The 13,460-nt window shown below is 39.8% G+C and overlaps 1 protein-coding gene across 1 annotated transcript in view; it reads left to right on the plus strand.

The window, feature by feature from the left end:
• The first annotated feature begins 5,079 nt into the window (after positions 1-5,079).
• The window catches only part of LOC137172722 (scavenger receptor cysteine-rich type 1 protein M130-like), a 29,971-nt gene continuing 21,590 nt past the window's right edge, over positions 5,080-13,460 (plus strand). Inside the window, exons 1-4 of the mRNA XM_067577329.1 lie at positions 5,080-5,682; positions 11,179-11,211; positions 11,755-11,904; positions 13,058-13,177. Coding sequence (XP_067433430.1) covers positions 13,138-13,177 — 40 coding nt within the window. The 5' untranslated portion in view covers positions 5,080-5,682; positions 11,179-11,211; positions 11,755-11,904; positions 13,058-13,137. The remainder of the gene's footprint in view (positions 5,683-11,178; positions 11,212-11,754; positions 11,905-13,057; positions 13,178-13,460) is intronic.

The following is a 13,460-nucleotide window of genomic DNA, read 5'->3' on the forward strand; positions in this document are numbered from 1 at the left end:
ACAGACTTCCGCTCTCTGATTTTCGAGTATGCTTTGGCCAAGGGAGGGTGTTGAAAGTTCCACTATATGTGGCCGAGGCAAACTCTATTCAGGCCCACTTTCAGGCCTACTTTAAGCTATTTTATTAATTAAAGTTGGGGACAAATTAACATAATGTGTTGCACCAGTTTCTGAGGAATTTGCCTCAGACCACATGAGCTCATACAGTCGGAGGTTTTGTTAGTCCTGGCCCAAGGGAAAGGCAAGGCGTCACATATGGTTGGCAGAGCCCTCCAAGCAGAGGCTATGGCAAAACAGGGATACCTCAGAGAGAAGCACTGGGAACCTTTGGAGTGGTCATCTTATACACCTGGTGAATGCATGTTTTGTAAAGGAGAGTGTGCAATAGTTAGGTGGCACAGCCCTAACCACGAGAAACCTGCACGACTTCCTGATGGGAATTCGATGCATACGCCACAAGATAATATGATGTGGGGAAGAGAAGGAGCAAGAGTGCTGCTTTGTAGAGACTGCAGTTTAGAACATTGTACAATGCATCTGACGTTCTGACTGAGACACGCAAGCCTCAACTGCCACAACACTTAAAAATGCCACATTATGACTGGATGACAGAATTCACAAACTTGGGCTATGAGGACATGGCTACACACAGAAAAGAGGTCACTCTTGAAGTAGCAGAAATCGAACAGCTGAAAAATGGCAAAGTTTTGACTGATGGCAGTTTGACTTCAAACATTGGCATTGGCCCAAAAATGGACATTGAAATGTCTTTGACACTGTTAGTGAAACTAGGGCTAGAGAGGGAGCAACGGAGGGCCTCGAACCTATTTTTATAATGTAATAACTTCCTCCTTAGACCTAGCAACGGTTGTCATGCAATTTTGTGGTTTGGCTCAAGGCTTCACACATACGCTCAGGGTGTTCTTCCTTGGAGACGTGTCTGAAAGCTGTTAAATTTTAAGAATGGACAGATACACTTAATGTTAAGAACTATGTGTGATTTATTGTTCATGATATTTTCCACAGTTGATGATGGAATTGAAACCAGAGACTCCGTACACGCCATGCAAAGTTAATCAAACCATGACAACGTTTATCCTCAGGAACCTGCAAACCAATGAAATCTTGAGCCAAGTCTTATTTACTATTTTCCAATATGTCATTGTAACACCGAGCTCTTTGAAAAATAGAAGTGTTGTTACTTTCAGTTTGACACCTCTGATTTTGGCAGCTAGAAACTTGATAAGTATAGTGGTCGGATGTGTAGGGCCTACATGTTTAATGATATATCCCTTTTTGGCAGAAGTAGACATACCCTTTATGGTTGAAGTTGATCATGATTCAGATTTCAGATTTTACATTTTACATGTCAATTATATAATGATATAAACTGTTTGAAGATTTTCTTATGTTGATTATTTTACTTTTCATTGTTATTGGCGTTTTGCAGAGAGGACGACACAAGTTGCATAAACCCAGCTGATGCCTCTAAGTAGACAATTGATTGGTTCCTAGTAGGAGAGGTATTGTCTCAACCAAGAGACTATGCTGACGTGTGATCACAGTCACACAGGTGGTAGCTGCAAAGGGGCCGCCAGTCGGAAGGACCGGGCGGTGCTGAAGAGGTATAATAATTCTCCATTTGGTTTTTCCAACATCTTTGTGGCACATTTATGCTGTCTATCACTCTGACCAATGCCACCACTAACCACAGACTTCCACTCTCTGATTTTCGAGTATGCTTTGGCCAAGGGAGGGTGTTGAAAGTTCCACTATATGTGGCCGAGGCAAACTCTATTCAGGCCCACTTTCAGGCCTACTTTAAACTATTTTATTAATTAAAGTCGGGGACAAATTAACATAATGTGTTGCACCAGTTTCTGAGGAATTTGCACAACTTGTGCAATGTGTAATAAAGTAGAACTGAACCTTCAAGAATGATAATACAAGTACAAACAAACATCACAAAACTTAGGCAACATCCTGAAATTCTGAGGCAATACAGGGGATGTGTTCATGCATGACAGATGAAGCTCGCTATTTTGTGTAAAGTCATGTAACATCAGCATGAAATTGTCAGATGTCTTGAAGATAGACAATATGTGGTAACACACAGAAGAGGATGTTGAAGAGATATAAAAAGGAAATTCTAGAGACGTGCAAGGGGAAGGTGATCCTTGATTCCTTGGGAGACGAGGACGAGGCTTTTTCCTTGTAAGATATCTCTTAGAGACTCTCTTTAATTTTTGTTTTTTGTATTTTACTGTTTTTTTTTGTTTTTGATCACTTGCTTTGTAAAACCAAATAAAACTGGTTTGTATTTTTATACACTCCAACCAAAGATCCTGACTCCTGCTCATCTCTTAGGTTCTCTGGTGTTCCTTTAAGGTAAGAAAAGACGCCTCCCTCGGGATAGGCTGACAGTAGTTTTTGAAATTGTTTAGATTAAAAATTTATTGACTCCTGATAAATTAAAAATTTAGTGCTGTGTATTAAATGATAGAGTAGTAATGGTTCAGGTTCAGTGACTAATGCTAACATACAGTTGTGCATATGTGTTAGAGGTAGGATTTCAATACAATATTAGGTTGAGGGTTTATAATTAGGAGTCTAATTGACTAACTGTTAGATCCAGGGCCCGAGGCTGCCCTATAAAACTGGGCGAGTGCCCTCGACCGACAGAGTGGGCCTCCTCCGGTGATGTCCTGATAGTGGGCCATCCTGGAGTACTGTCAAACCTCCAACACCTATTGCACCTACACATTTCGTCGTGACCCAGGCTGTCAGGACATACTTGACTATATAGGCCCGTTGGTAGTGGTTCGGCGACAGCTGGTGGAGTAGAGAAGCCAGTCTGAATTCTGGTTCCCTAAGCAAGGCCGGGGTGGTCGTGCGTGTAGATTTTGGGAACTACCTTCAATACCTAAGTCAGAGGTAGTGGACAGCCGTCTGTCGGTGCTTTATCCACACCGGCAGGGGGTATCGGTTATCTGTAGGACAGAGACCATTTCAGACTTATTCAGCTAAAGTTTACATAGTGTGCATTCTGCAGCTTTATACATCCTGTATGTCCAGATTAACACCTTAATATGCTCCAATGCACTTTGCTCCAGTTTCCACTGAAGCTGTAGCAGGCTAATGCTAACTCCAGGATGTAAACTGTCCTTGTCTGAACTCTGTGAGGAAACCAGAGGTTCTAAATCACTGAATGTTTCATCAATATGAGCATTATAGAACATACATGCCAACATAAGAGCAAACTTTAAAATCAAACTTACCCAACAACATTATTTTTGCACAATTTGTCTTGTTTCTTTTCAAACTCAGCAAGCAGCTCATCCTCAGTAACCCTCGTGGTGAACTGTGTGTATTCTCAAGAGACAGGGTGACACTCTGCTCATATCAATCATAAATTACCAAAGGTATGAAGGTATGTGACTCAATAATAAACCCTTCAAAATTTTTATTAACCCAGATAAAGCTCACACCATTGCTAAACTATTAAAAATGTATGATGCCCAATGATGTTGATTCTACGGAGAGAGGACGTCCCTCTAGGACAATCTGCTCTCAACCAATTTAAGAATTTTTTAAAAGGGTTTTGTATGAAAAATAAAAAACAGAACACCAATAGATGAGTTGCAGTGAAACTTTGAGGATTTGAAGTGTTTTTAAAGTCACGTCCAGGTGAAGCTTTACTGAACATGGAAGGGTTGACACCCTGTGACATCTGCTCACAACAGTTTTTAAACCAATATTGGACCAGAGCTGATAATCACTAGAACGAGAAATTGACACTTACACATGGATATCTATATTCCAAATATGTGCACATGTCCACTAAAAAGCAATTCGACTTGAGTTTCATGATTTGACTTTCATGTACATGTTGCTGTTTTTGGAGTCCAACCAGAACCATTTTTGGTCAGGGACACAACATCACTGTCCAACAAATGTCTGCTGGGTTAGATTCACTGAGTCACTTACAGCAGCTCAGAGTCATTTCAGCCAGCAGCGTCCTGTCAGAAACCACATGAAGCTGATGATGAGATAAAGGATTCAGGGGAAACACCACATCTGATTAACATAAAAAGACACGATGAGTCCAACAGACGAGCAGAGAGAGACGACACAGAGACAGAGACGGACGTCTACCTGGACATGGATCACCTGCTGATGCTGTTGCTGCTGCTGTGGAGCTCAGGTAAGACTCTGCTGTAATGTAAAAATACTGAGTTCAAGTCAAACAGCAGCTTTGAAAACTGCAGTAAAAGTCAACATGGTCAGTAAAATGTAGTGAAGTGTGTCCAGTAAAAGTTCTGATACTTGCTGTAATGAGTTTTATCACTTTAACTTCTAATAACAAACCAATAATTCATGTGTTCATCATCTAATAATGAAAATTCAAAGCATATAAATGTAAAATCCTACGGACGTCTTCGGGCTGTGTTTGTCGGTCATGTGACCGTCACTTGTTGTTTTCTTCCAGAATGCTATTTGTTAGGGATACTCAATACATAATATATTATGTGTTAACAATACCGACTAGATATTAGTGCCTTTCAAAGTGCGGATTTTTCCTGGATCATTTTGCAGACAGGAGTTTTTGCACTTGGTGCGAGTTGGAAGAGGTTCTACAAAACAATGCCCTAAATTTAGTTAATTAAAATTAAAGTAAAAATAAAAGTTGTTTTCAGGTAAAAAGATGGGCCAGTGTAGTAAATGTAATAGTCACTACATTGTAGTGTACTAGCAATGCCACTGCTCCGCATACGCAGAGTAGGCAGAGCGTGTGGGGCCTCAAGTACCAGATGGAGGCCCCAAAAATTAAGGTTGATACAAACGTCATGATAATTATCACATTATTACATTTTAACACAAAGATAGGTGCCTTGTCTATTTTTTACGGAAGCCGCCTCAAGCAACACAGCAGATCGAGCTGGGCAGGAAGTCAGACACATGCAGACTTCTGGTCGTATATCAACAATAAACGCAATTAAAACAGATGAATAAAGAAACCATTTAACTACGTAGCCTACTTAACCATAGCAGAAGTACAAAAATCAAGGAGCAAGTTAACAAAATTGGGCAGTTTAGTTGCCCTGCTACTGCAGTAATTACGGTAGCCTTTAGGGACTTTATCAGCTTTGACTAGGCTGCCGTAATTACTGTAGGAGGAGTGCAACTGACTTTAAACGGCGGAAGGCTTCCCCGTAGTGAAGACGCCCCGCCTCGGACTGTGCAGAGGACGGAGCAACACCGCGTCGGAACCGGAACGCGGCGCACGCGCTCTTGGTGGAGTCCCGGCGTTATTTCGCTGAAAACTTTATCCAAAATATGAGATATTCGCGTCTTTTTATGTTTATGGTGAATGAAACTTGTCAGACAAAGTTTCAGCCTTCTGAGGCTCATTAAGAGCTGTTTGCATTCGTGTGTGGATGAGGCCAAACTATCCAACCTCACTTTGCTGCGTGTTGAGCGGGACATAAACACTAATAAGGACTAAGTGGTTGGCAGGTTTGCCACCATGAAGGAGAGGAGGATGAAGTTTTAAAAAGGGACCATGAAATGTACAAAGTCTGTTAAACTGTTCAGATTATTTTGTTCCATGGAGGATGGAGAAATACACAAATGGACTAACGATACGCTAAACTACAGCAGTCTAAGCAGGGACAACAACTGGTGAGTGAAACATCCATAATTAGTCTTTATTAACTTAAAAGTTATGAAGAAATCAGTCATAATGTTAGATTAATATGTTTAACTCCATGTTTACTGCATCTCAGCACCTGTCTGTGTCACTGCCTGTGGTGTTGCAGACTGTCCTCTTTGTATTTGAATAGACCTTGTAGTGTTGTAGACCGCTGTGTCTATTTTATGTTTGTTATTCCCGTGTTAGAAAGACATGGTGCAGAGACAGAGCACCTGGCTTGTCTCTATCTATTGGTGGTGGTGCTGAACTGTTGGTCAGTCGGTGTATGTAGAGCACCACATGCTGTCCTCAGTGCTGAAACATTTGAACGCAGCTGGCAACCTGTTTTCTTTTTTGTTCTTCAGAGCAAGTTTGTCTCAAAGTGGCTTCACTGTATGTTTCCTGAAATATATGCTTGCATGGCTCAATAACAATTTGTGATTATGAATAAGATATATCAGCTATTTTACAGTTGTGAATTTTAAAATGAGTATTTTAGAAAGGCTCTTTGAGAATGCTTCACCCCCTCTGTGCTGAGAGTCTAGCTCCGCCCATGAATGAGGCATAATGGCAAGTAAGAGACAACATGAGTCTCTGAAAAAAAAAACTGAAAAGTGGAAGAAGAGAAAACTGAGCCCACATGACCAATTATGCTTATGGCCTCCAAATGGTTAGCAGCGGCCCGGTATACTAGGGTCAGAATTCAGCTCGGTCTGGTGATGATGCAGATAGGAGGTTTTGTACCTCAACATGTTCCCAGCGAACCTGATAGGAGGTTTTCGCCAGGTGACTTTTCTGTCACAACGAAGGTCAGCTGAGCAGCCTTCCTTGTTCTCATCATCCAAATGAAATCTGCCAATCAGGAAATTCTGCAGATAGGAGGTTTTCCGCTTTGGGCATCGATACATTAAGAAGAACAGGGAGGGACTTTGAAGGCAGGTTTGATTGACAGGCCGGTGCAGGACATGAGCAACACATGAGGAAGACCCTTCTTAAATAATGAAATTGTGACATCTGGTGGTGAAAGTTAAACATAGACCTGGACTTTTCTCATTTAATAAGTGACTTTTTATTATTCTACCTCTGTGTTCATTATCAGATGGGTGACTGTGGATTGTTGGAGCTGTTTATTTAGGATGTTTGGATTTTACATTATTTGATGTGTTTTAATCATTTGATGTGTTATTTTGTTGCTGTAATCTGACATAAAAGAGCTTCCATATAACAGTGTAGCCCAGTAAACATTTACATGAAAGCATCAGAAGCTACAGGAAAGTTATATGTGTACTTATACATACATACTGATGCACATATACAAAATACACATCACACAGTTTCTCCTGGAAGACATTCACAGTGTTGCACTCTGATGGTGACATGAAACCTGACAGAAGTAGTTGACAAGTGAAGTTCAAGCCACTTTCACACCTGCACACACCTGACCAGTCACTGCCTTAAGTGGGTGAGACTGTCTGTTACAAGAAGTCATGTATCTTAACTGTTAACTCTTCATGAGCCACTCTATTTTTATTCAGGAGAGTTTCACTGAGAGCAGTGTTGTCTTTTTCAGGAACACCCTGATCACATTCACACAGTTACACATTCACACCTGGGAGCTGTCCAGTCCAGCAGATTTATGTCCCCACAACTTTAGGAATACAAGTATACACACACACACACACACACACACACACACACACACACAACACACATTGCCGTAGGTCACTTTTGGGGACATTACATAGACATTAATTTCCTGGAGACTTACCCTAACCTTTTTTAAGACTTTTTTCTTCTTTTTAATAATAAAACTGTTAACATGACACGTGAAAACATATTTTAATCCTCTCAAAATGTTCCTTCAAATCAGCTGCACAAACTTCCTGAATGACAAAAAACATTGTTTTGTTTTAATGTGAACAAACTTAAGATGATTAACTGATTAACATCTGATGTGAGATTACAGTTACATTAGAGTATACTTCTGTTACCATGGCAACATCAGAGCATTTCTTGTCACATATAGGACTGACTGTTGCAAAACACTTTTTAAATTTTTTTCTTATCAAATATAAGTGTTTGAGCCGCTTCCTGTAACTCTGTCAAACTTTTTCTCACACTTAACCCCTAAAAGTTTCCACTTGTCATTGCTTAAAGATTGTTAAAACAATCAAAAACCTTTAAACAGAGTCTTCATTTTAAGATTTAATGATTTATGTAATGGGAACTTGAGTTTTTTCCACAAACGATAAGTGAGTCCCCACAATGTGACTGTGAAGATTTATATCCTCACAATGTGAGGAATATAAGCACACACACACACAGAGTCCTTAAATAGCACAGTGGTTATGTGATGTCACCACACAGGATTTCTGGGTATTGAAATCATTCAGATCTGTTGTGCTACATTAACTCTATCTGAACCGGTCTGTTGCACTATAATATAACTAACTATGACTTATTTTCATAGTTTTGTCCATAATTTCTATCAGGAATAACAACATCATAGTCAACAATTAAAGGCCCAATGAAATGAAAAATACATCTTTCCAGTTTCAATCCTGTGTCCCTGTGTTAAGTGTTCATTTATCTTGTTAAATGCCAAATATATGTCCAACAAGACTAGGTCAAAACCTAGTACACATATGGCTGGACTGTGTATGGTCAATGGGTGAAACTGTGGCTAATGTGTCACAGTGATGGTTGGTGGTACTGGCTATAGTGGGAATTCCTGGATATTAAATGTTCATTTGCAGTTTATATGGTATATATATATAATGGTTCCAGTAATGTTTGTTGTTAAAGTGTACTGAAGTAGCATCACATGACATTGTTAAACTACTTTTGAGTCAAAAACAAGGTCGGTTACCGGTGAAAAGACATTCATAACAGGTTCCAAAGTGAACGTTTTTTCACCGACTATTTGACTATTTACTTTACGTTGATTAAACATTCACATTTAGACCATATTTCACCAGGATTTGCAATTTCTGGCTTTCAACTAAGAAATTTGTTTGTGGTTTCTTACTTAGGGTTCAAAATGACTGTTGCTATTATTTGCACATTGTAGAGGAAGTAAAATTTCATTATTGAAAATCCCGGTGAAATATGGTCTAGTGAAAGAGGTTTCCAACATCGCGTCTTAAATCCCAGTCTCTCACACCACAGACGACTGCGCTGACCACTGCACCAAAAATACCAGATTTGGAGCTGCTCCACTCCTACTATATAGTTCCATATTTTTGACATTTTATATGAAAGTTTAATGCATTGGAATTACGTCTTCATGTAGACCACATTTTACCTACCAGTGCAATATAACTTTGGGGAAATGCCTTCACACTAATCAATATCGCTTCTCTTTCAAGCTACAACTGAACAAATGATCAAAAAGATTAAACAAATGTGTGTTTTGTGACAAGTTGATGTTGTAACAGCATTTTAGCTGGTTGAAGACAGACTGAAACCAAGACTGAATATCACCCAGTTTTCAACTTGAAATCAACATTGAAATCCCAGTTATTGTTCACTGGGTAGTTCAAGAGCACTTTGTTCAGTCTTGTTCAATGTAACCTGCCATCTGTCTTGACTCAAGTGCGATTCAATGGCACCTCATTCACTCATACGTCCCAGTTAGAGAGAACGGTTCATTTGATCTTGTTCAGTGAGTAGCTGCCAGGCTGTCTAGAGTCACTTATTGACATCCTCGTTTGAGACAATGATTCCCGCTCATTCATTGGTTTTCCCACTTACTATGTTTTGAGTGGACAGCACCACCATAGCAGGCAGCGTGAGCAGTACCCTACGATAACAGTGAGTGGGCGTGGGCAGTATGAATGGAAAAAGTCGGGGATTCATGAGCGCTCGGTGTGTTTGACCCAGTACATACCGGACACTAAAAAGAGTCCTTCCTTCAACAGGTGAGGAAGATGTGTGTGGAGCCAAGCGTCCTCTGTGGCTCTGTTTCCTTCTGAAGCTGCATGTCGCACTAAACTCAAAGCCCTGCCCACTTTTTAGCAGTCCAATCAAGTGCAAAGGATTTGATTTAAACTAACTAAACTAGTAACTGTACACCACTCACTATCACTGGGACATACATCACAATACAGAAGCTAAAGATGCTCTAACTTCGTCTCATGGGGCCTTTAATATCTGAGATCTGTGAACATGATGACATCACTAAAAAACACGTCTGATAGGTCTGATAGCAGTCAGATGATCAGACAGGAAACAAACCAACATGTGAGACAAACACAAGTTTTAATGAACCATAGTTTTCCTTTAACTCTGCATGCATGCAACTCTGTTGAGCTTGTGTTCATGTGTTCATCTCATCTGCTGCTCTTCAGAGAAGCAGAAAGTAGAAGCAGTGAGGTCAAGAAAAAAGGTCTTAAAGTTTCAGGCTGACCAGGCAAAGACGAAGAGAGATGTTTGCTCCTTAAATTTCTTTGTTTTTTTGTTGTTTTTTTTTTGTGTTTTCATGAGGATTAATTCACCCCAAAATAATTGAGAGTACCTCATACTGCAGTCTGGATGTAAGGGAAATGTAACTATCATGTTTCATCCAGCTTTCTTTATTTATAGAAAATAAACTTTATAGTATTTAAAGTTCATATAATATGATGAAAAGTATGTTTTACTGTATCTTCCAGGCCAGGTATACTGTAAAATTAAATTGAAACAGGTATAATAAATGTAAATTTTAATACATTTACATATGAAGTGTAATAAAAACAAAATCACATGAATTCCACTTGATTCAACAGCTCAGGTGGAAGTTACTGCTACTCTCCTAAGGTAAGCTAAGCTAAGCTATCATTAGCAGCAGTTTAACTGTTTTATTTGTCTCCATCATATTTGGATTTAGTTGGAATAACAAACTCATTTACCAAGATGTTGGTTCAAAGTTTACATATTATGTTACAGGTTCAATTCATTCAGGCAGATCTGAACACAGCAAACATCCTCAGACCAAAATAACTTCACAGAGATCCTTTAGAGGAAGTGGTCTTGGTTCATTAGTGGTGGAAACGTGATACAACTTCCATCTGACATACTACAAGGCTTCAAGTTGAGCTAAATGGCTCCCATAGCCAGGACCGCTTTGCATGCTGGGATGTTGATGAGTGAAATCAACAAGGTCTTCTTGGTATTTGGGCAGATCGGAGCTTCTTCAGGACCTTCTTCCTGTGTTTATGTTCTCGCTCCCGCCCCAGACACATCTGACCAATGAGAAGAGAGAACAATCTCACCTGGCTTTTAATGATGATTTTTGGTTCACTTAGATTTCCTTCTGTGTGTAAAGAAACAGAAATAAGTTTATCATGCCATCCATTGATTCAGACCAGAACAAACACCTTTTCTTAAGATGTCTAGCTTGCTGTCTGTCTCTTCTAGAGCCTCCAGATGTCCAGAAACAGCTCTGTGTTTGTTCAGTTCACAGCTCTGCTCCAATCTAAATGTGAAATTTCTGATTTTCTCTCCAGGACTCCAGGCTGAAGATAAACACCAATCAACAGGTAAAAAGAGAGAAAGAGAGAATAGGCGCCTCCTTTGGAGGTGTTCAGGCTCATCCAACTGGTAGGAGACCTCAGTGCAGAACACGCTGGAGGGATTATGTGTATCTCATCTGGTCTGGGAACACCTCTGGATCCCCCAGGAGGACCAGCACCTAGATAAGCAGCTGAGAATGGATGAAGTTTGGTTCATGTTCAAATAGTCTCAAAACTAATGACACAGCTGTACTTTTGATTTGGTGTTAATTGTCAAATGTGAGTGTGCTGACATACTGAACTAAGATGGTTAACATGGTAAACATTATACCTGCTAAATGTTAGCATGTTAGCATTTAACTCAAAACACCACTGTGTACAGTCTCACAGTGCTGTTAGCATGACTGTAGACTTTCAGGATGTGTCCGAAATCCCTCCCTGGTTCACTCATTCACTACTTAATAGAGTGCATTTGTAGTAAATAGTGAGTGATTTCAGACACAGCCTTAGTCTCGCTTCTATATTTGGTCTCTTGTGTCTTATATCCCACAATCCTCTGTTTTCCTCCAGGTTCTCAGTGTGAAAGCACAGCCAAGGCTGACATCGTGCTGTTGGTCGATGATTCTGGGAGCATCAGCTCTAAAGATTATGAAAACATTAAGTCCTTTCTAAATCAAACAGTCAGCAACTTCAACATCGGCCCTGACAAAGTCCAGATCGGTAATATTTTTACTACAACAACTATTAACACTACTGATCCTGGTACTATTACTACTACTGCTACTGCTCATAGTAATTATGATTCAGCTTGTAAAACAATCTTTTATCCAGACACTGATTTCCATGGTGGAGATATACTGTACATTCCTTCTGTGTAGGTCCATGTTGGATCAGTTAGCAAGACAGATGTTCTGACTGAACAGACTCTGTGAAGCACACCGCATTTCTGAACAAAACATTCTAGCTAGGAGGGATGCACAACTTTGTCATGTTGGTTCATCCACAGCATCAACTTTCTACAGTCGTTCTGTAGAAAGAGGAATTGTCTTCTTGTTGGAGCTCAAGACATTTTCTTGTCTCTTCTTCTTTTCTAACTACTTTTTGTTTATTAACTAGTATGTAAACTAATAAAAGCCCTCACCTTCTCCTTCCTACTCTGCTTTTATATGTTACCAGACTAGATGTCAGCGATAAAAATGGAGGAATTACAACGTTAAACTGTATTAAAAACTCACTTGACTTCTGTGTGACAACATTTAGCTCGCTTTAAACAGTGCAGGTGGTGACTGACTGACACGTTTTTACTGTAGGTTTATGCGCTCACTGCTGAACGTTCAGTACCATCAACCTGCATACTAGACTTGACTCAACCTGACTGGACTCAGTTGTTGCTGATACTGATATCAGCCCTCATACATAATCGCTGCCCTCAACACTTCCTGTACATGCTGAACTTCTGCCCGTATGCCGAAGAATACCGAAGAGACACTCGGGGGCTTCAGGCTTCACCAGATTCGTTCATATACCAGAGTCAGACAGTAGACTCAGGGGTTATTAGCCTGTTAGCCTGTTAGTTGTACTGGACTGGACTGCTGGAATGGTCCTTTAAGCCCTTTGGTCCTTCTTTGCATATGCAAATTTGTTCAGGCATGAGTGTGCGTGAGACATGTGATATGTGGATGCATGTTGGAGCTAAAGATGCTAACAAGATAATAACAATAATAATTGTAATAAACCAATGCATCTGTTCAAGAACACCCAGTGTAAATTATTATTCTCATACTCATTATTATCATTGCTATTCTCATTATCCTTTAAAAACAAAAGCTTGGTCAGTGTGTCAGTTTTACACATTTCTGTGTGTTTTCTGCAGGTCTGGTTCAGTACTCTAAAGTTCCAAGGACCGAGTGGCAGCTGAACACCCACAAGACCAAACAATCCCTGCTGGAGGCCATGGCCAAGCTGCGCCAGAGAGGAGGAGGAACCTACACAGGTGATTTAACAACACGCTGTCTGATTGTAATAATAATTATAATTGTATTATGATAATAATAGTTGTAATATTATTATAATTATTAATATTGAGATATTACATTATTATACAGTATCATGCTATAATATTATGAATCAAAGATTGCTGCTGCTGTTATAGTGATAGTGATTATAATAATTATAATAATACAATAACATTCAAAATCATAATGATTTGAGCATCTCACAAGCTCTGTGATTGGATGTTTCCAACTGAAATGCATTTTGGGAGTCGTAGTTAACTT

The sequence above is a fragment of the Thunnus thynnus genome, chromosome 20 (assembly GCF_963924715.1).
Source record: "Thunnus thynnus chromosome 20, fThuThy2.1, whole genome shotgun sequence".
NCBI lineage: Eukaryota > Metazoa > Chordata > Actinopteri > Scombriformes > Scombridae > Thunnus > Thunnus thynnus.